This window comes from Amblyraja radiata, chromosome 4 (assembly GCF_010909765.2).
Source record: "Amblyraja radiata isolate CabotCenter1 chromosome 4, sAmbRad1.1.pri, whole genome shotgun sequence".
NCBI classification, from domain to species: domain Eukaryota; kingdom Metazoa; phylum Chordata; class Chondrichthyes; order Rajiformes; family Rajidae; genus Amblyraja; species Amblyraja radiata.
The window spans coordinates 81,465,498-81,478,035 of NC_045959.1; the positions used below are offsets into that span (position 1 = coordinate 81,465,498).

General features: G+C 45.3%; 1 protein-coding gene across 2 annotated transcripts in view; it reads right to left on the bottom strand.

The window, feature by feature from the left end:
- Nucleotides 1-10,054, bottom strand: part of ralbp1 (ralA binding protein 1) — a 32,336-nt gene extending 22,282 nt beyond the window's left edge. The window contains exons 1-3 of one of the 2 annotated variants that reach the window (XM_033019829.1): nucleotides 9,918-10,054; nucleotides 3,445-3,733; nucleotides 1,179-1,655 (exon numbers count right to left, since the gene is read on the bottom strand). In XM_033019829.1, coding sequence (XP_032875720.1) covers nucleotides 1,179-1,655; nucleotides 3,445-3,688 — 721 coding nt within the window. In that variant the 5' untranslated portion in view covers nucleotides 3,689-3,733; nucleotides 9,918-10,054. The remainder of the gene's footprint in view (nucleotides 1-1,178; nucleotides 1,656-3,444; nucleotides 3,734-9,917) is intronic. The other variant, XM_033019828.1, reaches the window with a different exon arrangement.
- Nucleotides 10,055-12,538: the final 2,484 nt, after the last annotated feature.

Consider the following 12,538-nt stretch of genomic DNA (forward strand, 5'->3'; position numbering starts at 1 on the left):
TAGGAAAGGTTTAGAGTGATATGAGCCAAAAGGGATTAGCTTAGACAGGGCACCTTGGTCAGCATGGACACGCTGATCCAAAGGGCATGTTTCAGTGCTGTACAACTCCATGACTCTAAAACTTCAGTTAGTTTCTTTGACTTTGCGCATTCACTATATAATTCAACTTGTCAAGGTGCATTAGTTTTTCCTTCCCACTGCAGGATATCCAAGGTTAACCTGGCAACTTGAATAAAAGGCTTAATGTTTAACTCACATGCACCTATATGTTCATTATGGTCTCAGTTGGAACAACCAATGTGGAATATAGTGTATAGAAAGGAATTGCAGTTGCTGGTTTATACAGAAGATAGACACAAAGTGCTGGTGTAACTCAGTGGGTCAGGCAGCATCTCTAGAGAAAAAGGATGGGTTGTAGTGCGTGGGTCTCAAAAGGAAGCACGAAGTCCAGTGTTTCGAGAGGCACCTTTAATTATGTTCCTCCCGGTTGTAGGGAAGACCAAACAAGAGAAAGATGGCACCCAAACCCCTGCCTTTAAACCCTCCGGCTAAGGGCCGCCTCAGGACTGAACCACTCCCGTGCCGAGGGGTTCGACAGTATAATGGCACGACCCTTGGGAGCCGCCACAGGGTGATGTTTCTGGTCAGGACCCTCCTTCAGACTCTGAAGAAGGGTCCCAACCTAAAATGACATCCATCGTTTCTCCAGAGATGCTGCCTGACCTGCTGAGTTACTCCAGCACTTTGTGTCTATCTTTAATGTGGAATATATATAGATTAAAAAATCAGATTTCGTCTTGGCTAGCTGATGGCCAGTCATTTAGTGCATTAAGTTACGAGAACAAAGTCAACACATTTTTTTTACCTGGGAGAATGTGAAACAAAATGTAAGAAAACGATTGTTGTTGCCTTATGGTTGATGCAGAATAACTGATTACAAACATATTGCAGATCAACCAGCATCTTACAAATCTCAGGAAGACACAAGGATCTTACCTAGATATTAAGTTTTAAGATTAAACTTCATCAGTTGTAGAGAAAATGTCATCTTACTTAACAAGTAAATGAGTCAAATTATTCAATACAATGCAACTCAAATGTTTTGGAGATTACTGATGGTTCTATATTCATTTTATTCCCTTCTTAAACAAAAGTATCAAAACAAAGTGAATCCGTACCTGATACTCTATAAATGCCTTCACTTTTCATGCCATAACTTTCAATATAGTCAATGCATTCTCGAAAAATTGCAGGCAGCTGGATCCCATCATAGAGCATAGTCCTCTCAGCAGCCTCTGCCAATGGAACACCAAAGATGGGCCTGAAGGAAGAAGGAGCATCCACCACAACTGCTTCCTGCTCTGGAGCAGGTTTCTTCTTTTTCTTTTTCTCCTTCCACTGTTTAACAACATCTGCTGCGGTTATATCTTTGGACTTTTTCTCCTTGTGTTTTTCCTCTTTATGCTTTTCCTCTTTATGCTTTTCCTCTTTGTGCTTTTCTTCCTTTGGCTTTTCTTTGACCTTAAAGTCTTTTTCTTTCTTCTTGGAGAAACTAGGCTTTTTGAAGACATGGATACCCTTTGGTCTTTTCATCTTTGACGGGCTTTCTGCTTCATCACCTGAGCTGTCCTCTTGAAAGGCTGCATACCCCTCAGCTGCATGGAAAGAAATAGAAAATAAATGTTATATTGTATTTTTCTGTTACCTTTTCAACCCCTTCAATTAAAACATAGGAATAGACCCTTCTGCTCACGATGTTTGTGCCTACCATGATGCCAATTTAAACGGCACATGATCTACATCCCTCTACATCCCTTTTTTAGCCTCTTCTTCTCTTCACAGTAAATAAGGTGCACCGTGGCACAGCAGTAGAGCTACTGCCTTACAGTACCAGAGACCCGGGTTCGATCCAGACTATGGGCGCTGTCTGTACGGAGTTTGTACATTCTCTCTGTGACCGCATGGGTTTTCTCCAGGTGCTCCGGTTTCCTCCCATACTCCAAAGACGTACAGGTTAAATGGGTTCGATAAAATTATAAATTATCCCTAGTGCGCAGGATAATGCTAGTGGTCAGGGTGATTTTTAGTCAGTGCAGACTTGGTGTGCCAAATGGCCTGTTTCAGCGCGGTAAGTCTAAACTAAATAAATACGTTTCATGCATTTTATGGGTCTTATTATTTCTGCTCATTAAGATCTGGGTGTTAATGTTCAGGAATTGTATGCTTTCCACTTCAGGCCAGATACTGCAAAACATGTTGCTTAGGGGGCGCCGTCCTATGGTATGGCTGCCCAGCCTGCAGCTGTCTGTTTTTCATCTTTTTTCTTATTTTTAGTTAGTTGAGTGTTTTGTTTTTAGGAGTTCTAGCCTTTTTATGTGGGGGGGGGGGGGGGGGGGGGGAAGGGGGAAACTACCTTTCAGGGTCCCTACCTGGTCGGAGATGCAGGTTTTCTCCGGGCTGCACCGTCGACCCGTCCTCGCGGCATACCAGCGGGCCTGGAGCGGCGTTTCCTGAGGGGACCGCCCAGAGCCTCGGCTTCGGCGGCGGCACAGCGCTGGATCGCTATCGCGGAGTGGCCGATGCCTTGCCCGGGTCGCCGCGCTGGAGCTCCAGTGAGCTGAAGACCACCGAGTAAAACATCGCGGAGCTGCGGGTCTGTGGAGCGGCCAGCTGCGGCGCTGAACTTTTCACCGAGAGTCTGGGATCTCTCGCCGAGATCGCCAGTAGTGGAGCTCCATCCAGCACTGCCTTGTTGGCTTCGGAAGCCGCGATCTTCGGAGGCGGCCGTTCCAGGTGTCCCATGCCACTGAGAGGATTCTCCTGACGCCGGAGCACCATCACCCGGCGAGAACGGCCTGGAACATCGGGGCCTCCGTAGCGGCGACTGCGGAGGCCTCAATAGGCCTGACTATGGGTGGACATGGGGATGGGACAGGACTTAGTGCCTTCCCTCATAATGGAAACCATTGTGGGGGGGTGTTTTTTATGTTAAAGTTCTTTATTATTGTCATGTTTGTATTCTTTTTTATGTGCTGCATTGACAACAAGAATTTCACTACACCTAGGTGTATGTGACTAATAAAGAAACCTTTGAACCTTTGAGACTGAAGTGATAGAAATGGTATGAATTATTTGTTATTTATCACTTTGGCCCAGGTGAGATTTCTAACAATTAAAGACAATTTCGTATTGCAGATTCAAGCTCTTTAGTAACCAGATGGAGAATTCAACATACAATCTTCACTGTCAATCTCAAGTATAATAAAATTCCAGGACCCACATATCAGTTTAATGTTTTACTCAAGATTGCAGTTGTTTTTGTCCAGTTTAATTCCTCCTGTTACCCATTACTTTCCTCATCACTATCACTGAGATCATATCACAGTCAAGTTACACTTTCATGGTCACAATTAACATGGCATGATCCTGGTAAATGTCACTTACTTCTTTTTTCCTTCTTTTTAAATTTGCCTTTTTTCTTTGAGTGCTCTTTTTCATCGTCAGACACTATGTCAACAGGCTCATGCAGGCCTTCGTGAGGAGGTGAAGCCTCACTGGTTCGGTACAGTCCTGGGAATTTTGTAGGACTAATCTCCTCAGAGCTTGGTGTACGAGCCAGGCCACTGCCATGCTCAGCCCTGCGATGTTCACCGGGACTGTTCGTTGGTGGAAGGAAGCACTCGGTCATTGTTGCGCCTTGGAATTTCTCTCTTTCATTATTGTTCCATAACACCTGAGGTTGAAAAAATACAGTTAATAAACAAAAATACTGCCATACGATACGATGGAACTTTATTTATCCCAGGAGGGAAATTGATCTGCCAACAGTCATAAAAGCATCTTGGTGGAACCAGTCTGTAGTTGAAGGTACTCCTCAGGTTGACCAGTACGTCATGGAGGGAGTGAGCTGTATTGTCCAGGATGCTCTGCAGTATGAGGAGCATCTGCCCCTCCAAGACCACCTCCCATGAATCCAACTCCGCCCCCAGGATGGAGCCAGCCTTCCTGATGAATTTGTTAATCCTGTTGGCTTCTGTGGCCTTCGCAATGCTGCCCCAGCACAAGCCAGGGAAGAAGATGGCACTGGCTACCACCGATTGGTAGAACATCTGCAACATCTTACAGCAGTTATTGAAGGAGCGGAGCCTTCTCAAAAAGTACAGCCGGCTCTGTCCTTTCTTATACAGGCCCTCAGCGTTCCTGGACCAGTCCAGTTTACTGTCCAGTTATTTGTACTCCCTGGTAAACTGCACATCCACACCATTGATGGAAACAGGGGTGTTCCTCTCCTCCTAAAGTCCACCATTAACTTCTTAGTCTTGTCGGTGTTGAGCTGCAGGTGATTCAGCCACATCACTCAACAAAATCGTTGACTACACCTCTGTATTCAGCTTCCCTCCTCTCATTGATGCAGCCCACAATTGCAAAGTCATCTGAAAACTTCTAAAGGTGGCAGGAGTCCAATTAAATTAAGTGCACAACTTGACTGTCTGGCAAAGAGAAAGACTTTCCTCTGGTACAGCTCTCATTACTCTTTAGCCAGGATGCTGATTGAGGCTATGAAAGTTTGTGGCTATTTTTTTTAAACCCTTTCTTCCTCCATGCAACAAGAAACAAGAGACTTAGGCCAGTTGTGTCCATAATTACATGATTTTTCAACACTCCACATACTGTGAATAAAGTTACACCATCCTTACAATAAAGACTTGTCAGCATATAACATTTGTTAACAGTGAGGTCATGATCATTTGGAGATTTGTTTCCATAGCTCCAAGTGGCTGCAGAGAATTTAAAATGTAATTCAAATGGTAAATAAACAGGAAATATCCACTTTTCTCAAATTTAAATGGAAATACTTCATATTCTTTTCAATGAGGAAACCTATTTGAGGCCATTCAGCATGTTGGTCCATTGGTTATTCCATACAGCAATGGGGGACAGAGTACCAGGTCACACATCATGGGTTAATTATTGACCCACTGAATAATAAAAGGGCTAAGAAAATGCTCCTATAACACTGAGAAATGGATTTGCTTCACTTCCAAATTTGAAACTTTTTTAATGACATGTTACTGTTGAACAGTCGGTCACCTTATTTCCCCCTAGCATTCTTCAAAATCTATGTATAGCTCCAAAATAGCTGAGCAAGTGGCTAGTCTGAAGGCAACTATAACATGAATAGTGGAATACAAGCAACTATAAACTCTAAGCTAAGGGGCAGGAACGTCTGTTACTATGTGCTTTCTGCGAGTTTGTCGTTGACGCATTTCCACATCATCAGAAATACGATACGATAATCCAGGCTACAAGGGCATCCTTTTCCTCGGGGATACAAAATTTGTGTTCTCAGTGACTCTTTGGGTAGGAGAAATATGTATATTTTTGTCTTGCTCCACGGAACAGATAATCAAAGATCTTGGAGGGGTCCACAGGAAAAAAGCGAGGCTTGCTAGCTTATTATCTCTTGGTGTTACTGTTTGACATTAAACCCCTTCAACTACAGCAGGGGCAGGATCTGAACAGTGGTCTAGATTTAGCCCACATCAAAAGTGGCCAGTATCAACAACCCATTCTACCTTGGCCACGTTCTTATTACGCTGCTGAGAGGCAGCGAGATGGGAGCTTGGCCAGGGTAACGTGGGTCATTAATGATATTAAGTGAAACCTGAAAACCACAACCTCTAGGTTCAAGAACAGCTTCTTCTCAGCAACAATCAGGGCCTTGAACGACACTGCACAACCCTAACCACAATCCTACCTCAACAATGACTTTGTTTTGATTGCACTATGTACTTCAGGTTTGCACTATTATGGTCCGGTTACCTAGTAATACAGATCATTAATTTATTACATTATTGATTCTTGTAAATGTATTTGTTGTGTTATTACGTTAATGGACCTGTAAAGCCACAGCAAGCTGGAATTTCATTATTCTATTCCTGGCGCATATAGGAATTAAACAATTCTTGACATCCACGACCCCCACTATCTGAACAGCTTTGAGGAAAGACCTCAATGCTCACCTTCATTGTCGACCATCAGTGCATATGGGAATTAAAGTGCAATGATGGCATATTTCGATGCTTAACCCCCTTTAATTTCCCCAATATTTTCAGGGATCACCAGTTTCACATTCAACTTCCACAACCTTCCTGTAGATAATCAGAAAGTCAATAACAATTATATTAATGGATTTAACCATCAGCATTTGGGATAAAAATAGGAAGCTGATCCTGAACTGGACTGCCTCATCCGACTGTATTACTCCACCTGCAAGGCTGCTGAAGATAATGTACAGTTTGGCTTCTTTCACCTTCTCAATTAGTAACCTGCACAGTTTGTTCTCAGTTCATACAGATCATTTAGACAATCAATTATGCACTAAAAGTCAGCACACTGACCTGTCACCGACAGCTGTGGGAACTATAAATTCATTCTTTAGAGCAGCAGCATTAATGTTGCAAAGATAGTGTCTGCTCCAAGGAGACAGGTACCAAGCCCCCCAGTCTTCATCGTGAAGTTGCCTAATTGCAGCAGAATACCAAGACTGTGGGAATCATAGTCATTGTCTTCTGACCACATTGGTTCCTCGTGGGTCCACTGCCAATGGGTGCCGAGGTACAGTCCGTTGCTCTCTCGGCAACGCAGCTCTGCTTTAACCTTCATGGGTTGTCCCAAATTCACAGCAATCCTTTTAACACCAGATTCACAATCCAACTCCCATGCAAGTGAGACAGACCATGTCTCCAGGTCACACCAACTCAATGTGGACAGCGTCATTAGCAAGATTTCTGCCACAAATATGCCAGGCCATGACATCTCCAACAAGGTTTCTAACCACCTATCCTTAACATTCAAGAGCATATTCAAGACAACCAATGCCAAGTGCCACACCACCACCACCCTGGGAGTCACCACTGGCCACCTATATATTATGCTACAAAAGTTGGTCACAGGATATATTTAGGACACAATGGTGGCGCAGCAGTAGAGTTAACCCTTACAGCGCCAGAGACCCGGGTTTGATCCTGACAGCGGGTGCTATCTGTATGGAGTTTGTTCGTTCTCTCTATTACCCCAAGGGGTTTCTCCGGGTGCTCTGGTTTTCTCCCACACCCCAAGGACGTACAGGTTTGGAGGTTAATTGGTTTCAGTAAAGATTGTAAATTGTCCCTAGTGTGTAGGATAGAGCTATTGTACGGGGCGTGGATTCAGTTGACTTCTGGGCCTGTTTCTGCATTTTATCTCTAACCTATAAACAAGTATCCTGCAAAGGTACCTCACCTCCTGACAATTTAATGTCATTCCACCATCTACAAAGCTCAATTTAGTAGTGTGATGGAAAATCCTCCACTTGCCTGCAGCTCCAAAAGCTCAACACCACCCAGCTTAATTGGTGCACATCCACCACCCTAAATATTTAGTCTCTACGTCACCAGCACACATTGGCCGCCGTTGTACTGTCTACGAAATTCATCTGGGGTATTCTGCCAAACCTGTGACCCCTATCATCAAGAAGGATAAGGGCAGAACATGCATGGCATTACTACACATGCAAGTTACCCTAACATGGAAATATTTCCTTTATAGTCACCGAGTCCAAATCCTGGAACTGCACTGTAGCAGTATCTTTACTCAAAGGTCCACAGTGGCTCAAACAGCAGTTTACCACCACCTCTTAAAGGTAGTAGAAGGTTGATATGTGGAGATATAGGACTGGATAGGTATGTTTTGAGAATAGACTAAATGACCTCCTCCTGTGTCATATAGAAAATATAATAATAAGCAATTAATGCTGACCTAGCCAGCAATGCTCAGATCATGAAAAAGAAATAACTTGTTAGTAAGATTATTTTCTTGGTGCATTATGTTCTCCGATCTGCCCTAAACTTGGCCAGCTAATGTGAGGAACCTAAATGTGAGAAGCTTTGCATCTTCCAAGGTCCAGTGTACACTTAATGCCCTCTCCCACTTGGCCGTCATTTGCGCCTCATTTACGCGTCATATGTAAAATAGGTCGACGCGTCGTGACGCATGCATTGCGCATGGCGAGGCGTGGAATCGCATGCGGCGGCGTGCGGTGCTCCAGGATTTCGTAGTGTAACAAAATCCTCGCGTGCCACCTGCTTGACGTATCACGTACGCATGCTGACGCATTGGCGGCGCACACTGGTGTCCCGACGTCTTACGTGTATCGCGTGGTGACACATGGTACATCACCTTGCGTCGACGTCCGTAACCATGTATCGCCGCACGCCGCAGGGTATTCTAATGACATCACGCGCACCAGACGGCTGTGCTGACGCGTGATTTGCGCACGACGTCGCGCATCACTACGCGTCGACCTATTTTACATATGACGCGTAAATGAGGTGCAAATGACGGCCAAGTGGGACAGGCCCTTAAAGCTTTCTGCAGCCACCACATGTAGCCTATGAAGAAAAGCAACAAGTTTCAGTCCTGCCACCACTACATACCGATGAACTGGAATCCATATAAAAACTCTTCAGACTGTTTGTTTTAACTGTGCACAGACAAATTGATGCAAGTACAATGGTACAGCTTGGACTGAAAGCGATGACATTCCTTCAATCTATACAGTTTTACATTTTCATAAAATTTGCAAATGTAAATTTCCAGGGAGGAGTTCAAAGCTTGCCTTCCATCCATGACAATTGACATCCTAAAATTGATACACACTTAAACATTTCTTCAAGGTAAATAATATAGCACAAACAACCACAAATTAATTTTGATACTTCTTTTCGACAGGGTCCCAGAATGCATGCAGGCTGTCACACTGCTTAGTTGACTGGTAAACTTGCAGTGGAAGTAAAGTATGATCCCTCAAAGTTTATTCGTGAAAATCCACAGTCCAAAATAATAATGCTCTCTTGGTTGCAAACACTTTCTTGCAGATTTGGTAGTAATCAAATATCTCCAAAATATTGTTAAAAAAAATGGAACAGGAAAAAAATATAATCGCAAGAAAGCCACAGTACTTTCAAAGTACGTGCAACAAAGTACAACTGGGACATTTTGGAAAAGGTACAAACAGATTGTGCCTTTGAATATCAATTTTTATCGATCTCCATCAGAAATCCAATAAATAAAAGCTATGGAAGGCAAACAGCAGGAGGAATATGTACACTTTATTAACTACAATTACAAGGGATACTGGAAGAGGGTCTGCGCTCGAAGGTGAATTGGAAGAGGCAATCCACTGCACATCTTGGGAGAGATAAGGCTGGGTGGGAAAAGGATAAAGACTGCAACCTGGGAGGGGACAGGAGGGAAGAAACTATGTTTGGAAGAAGGGGGTCAGTTTGCTTGCATGAAAGGATATGGAGGAGGAATGGGGGGGGGGGGGTTGAGGGAGGGAGTGAGGAAGGAGGTGGAGTGGGGGTGGAGGAGGTGGAGTGGGGGGGGAGGAGGTGGAGTGGGGGAAGGGGAAGTGGGGGGGGAAAGGAAGGGGAAGTGGGAGGAGGGGAAGTGGGGGGGGAGGAAGGAGGGGGAGTGGGGAGTGGGGGAAGGGGAAGTGGGGGGGGGGGAAGGAAGGGGAAGTGGGAGGAGGGGGGAGTGGAGGAAGGGGAAGTAAGGGGAAGCGGGGGGGGGGGGTGGGGGGGAGGAAGGGGAAGTGGGGGGGGGGGAGGAAGGGGGGGGGGAGAGGAAGGGGGAGTGGGGAGGAAGGGGGGGGAAGGAAGGGGGAGGGAGAGGGGGAGGGGAGGAAGGGGAAGTGGGGGGGGGAGAGGAAGGGGAAGTGGGGGGGGGAGAGGAAGGGGGAGTGGGGGGGTGAGGTCTCCGGGTTGCGGCCCAGGGAATTAGCGGCCCGTGGCGCGACTACACGGCCTCCGTTCGCCGGACGACCCATCCGAGCGAGGCCCCACCGCCGCCGTCGCGATTTCCCGCCACCTCACCTGCTTTATACCGGCCCCCGCCTCCGAGTCGCGTCGCCCATTCCCCGCCGCCGGTCGGTCGGTCCGTCCGTCGCCCGCTCCGCCGCAGCCTGGGCCCGGGGACGAGGCGGCGCTTCCCCGCTGCCACCGCGCAGGCGCACACCACCGCGCCTCGCCACTGCGCAGGCGCGTCCAACCCAGCTCCCTCTTGCTCAAGGCAAGAAACAGAGACATGGAAACATGGACTGAGGAAGAGACATAGACACAGACACAGAGACATAGGGACAGAGACACAGAGGGACAGAGGCATAGGGACAGAGACATAGGGACAGAGACATAGGGACAGGGACACAGACACAGAGACATAGACACAGAGACATAGACACAGAGACATAGACACAGAGACATAGGGACAGAGACATAGGGACAGAGACATAGGGACAGAGACATAGAAACATAGATATAGAAATAGTCATACTCCGCTCACAAGTAACAACACGGCATACAGTAAACAATTAAGAATAAAACATAAAACATTAAGAATTTTAATGCCTCTTTTATCTTGGATCAAACATCTCCAAAATTAACGCATCGTCACGCTCTCCACTTATCATCCTGGGGGGCGATTTCAATGTCCCAGGTGTAGATTGGTCTGACGGCACACAAAGCAAACCAAAAGGGGCTCTCCAGGAAGCCCTAGCTGGCCTTATTCTGGAAAATCACCTGTCCCAAAAAGTCACTTTCCCTACCAGGCGTGATACAAAGGATACAAAGGACATTTATTATCACATATACCAAATGGTGTGAAATTTGACTTGCCAATGCAGCACACGAATAAAGATAAAGACACAACATTAAAGAATTTACCAATAAACATTAAAATTTAGTTTTAAATGAGACAAGTGGCACCGAAAATACTTTAGATTTATTGTTCACTTCACATCCAGATTTAATTTGGGAAGTTTCATCGTGTGCTGGAATTAGCAATCATTATATTATCCAAGCAAAACTGCACACAAAGCTTAAAGTTCCTTCAAAACCACCGAGTAAAATTTCCCTCTGGAGAAAAGTGAAAAGTGAGGAATTTAAAAACTTAGCAAAAAAACTGGGAAAAGATTTCTTAAATCTGCAACCAGAAAAGATCCGTAAAAGACAACTGGATGTGGCTGAGAGACTCTTTAAATAATATTGTTACATATCATGTTCCTCAAAAACTCATTAAGGGCCGTATGCGTGAAAACTGAAACGTCTCTGCAGTAAGAAAGAGAAGTTTTATATCCGTGCCAAAAAAAGGGGTACAAAACTGGACTGGGACAATTTTACTAGAGTGCGAAAGCAAGTCGATCATGCAATTAGGAGTGCTCATAGACAACATGTTTCTTCTATTCTTGGGGGCGAGCAACCCAAGGCTTTTTGGAGATATGTGAAATCCAGACGGACAGACAACACTGGTGTCCAGATGCTTAAAGTGAACAACTGTCTGATCACTGAGGACCAGGCGAAAGCAGAAGCTCTTGCAAACCAATTTCAACACGTTTTCACCCGGGAAGATATGGAGCCTTCATCATTTCCAGATCTATCGCCCAGCCCGTATGCTGATATGACTGTGATTAAAATTGAGGTTGAAGGTGTCAAGAAGTTACAGGTGTCCTAAATTTTCTGAGACGCAACTTCCACCATTATTCAACTTCTGTCAAGGAGAAGCTATACTTCACCCTCGTTAGACCTCATTTGGACTACGCAGTTGCAACATGGGACCCATACACAAATAAAAACATTTCCTCCATCAAACGTGACCAAAGATAGGCAACTCGATTTGTTACTAATACCTATGAGAGAGAAGCGAGTGTCACCAAACTTCTGAATTCACTGGGGTGGAACCCTCTCCAAGACAGACGTGAAGCTCACCGTTTGACCTGTTTTTACAAAATGTTAAATGGTCAGCTCGACATAGATTACAAAACCTACACCAAACCCAAACCAATTAGGAGTAGACGAGGGCATTCAATCCAATTTGAGATCCCAGCTACCAAGACAGATGTGTACAGCAATTCACTCTTCCCCCGCACAATTAAAGCATGGAATAGTCTTCACCCTACTATAGTTACCCAACCAGATGCAACTAAATTTAAGGTAGCTCTTCCTTCCCCAAAACCCTTTCTGGCTTGTCCTCCCTCCACCACCTCCAGTTTAAATTCTATTTGGAATATTTTGGAGGACCAAGAAACCAAGAACCAATAAAACATTATAGTTTAAACATGTGAATGAAATAGAATACCATAGCAAAAATAATCTACAGACTTTTGGTTATTGAGTAGAGCTACTGCTCGTGGAAAAAAGCTGTTTTTATGTCTGGCTGTGGCGGCTTTGACAGTCCAGAGTCGCCTTCCAGAGGGAAGTGCTTCAAAGAGTTTGTGGCCAGGGTGAGTGGGGCCAGAGATGATCTTACCCGCTCGCTTCCGGGCCCTTGCAGTGTACAGTTCGTCAAAGGGGGCAAGGTTGCAGCCGACAACCTTCTCAGCTGATCGGATGATTCGCTGCAGCCTCCGGATGTCGTGTCCGGATAAGATGTGCACTCTTATACATCGGCGAGACGAAACGTAGACTGGGCGATAGTTTCGCTGAACACCTTTGCTCAGTCT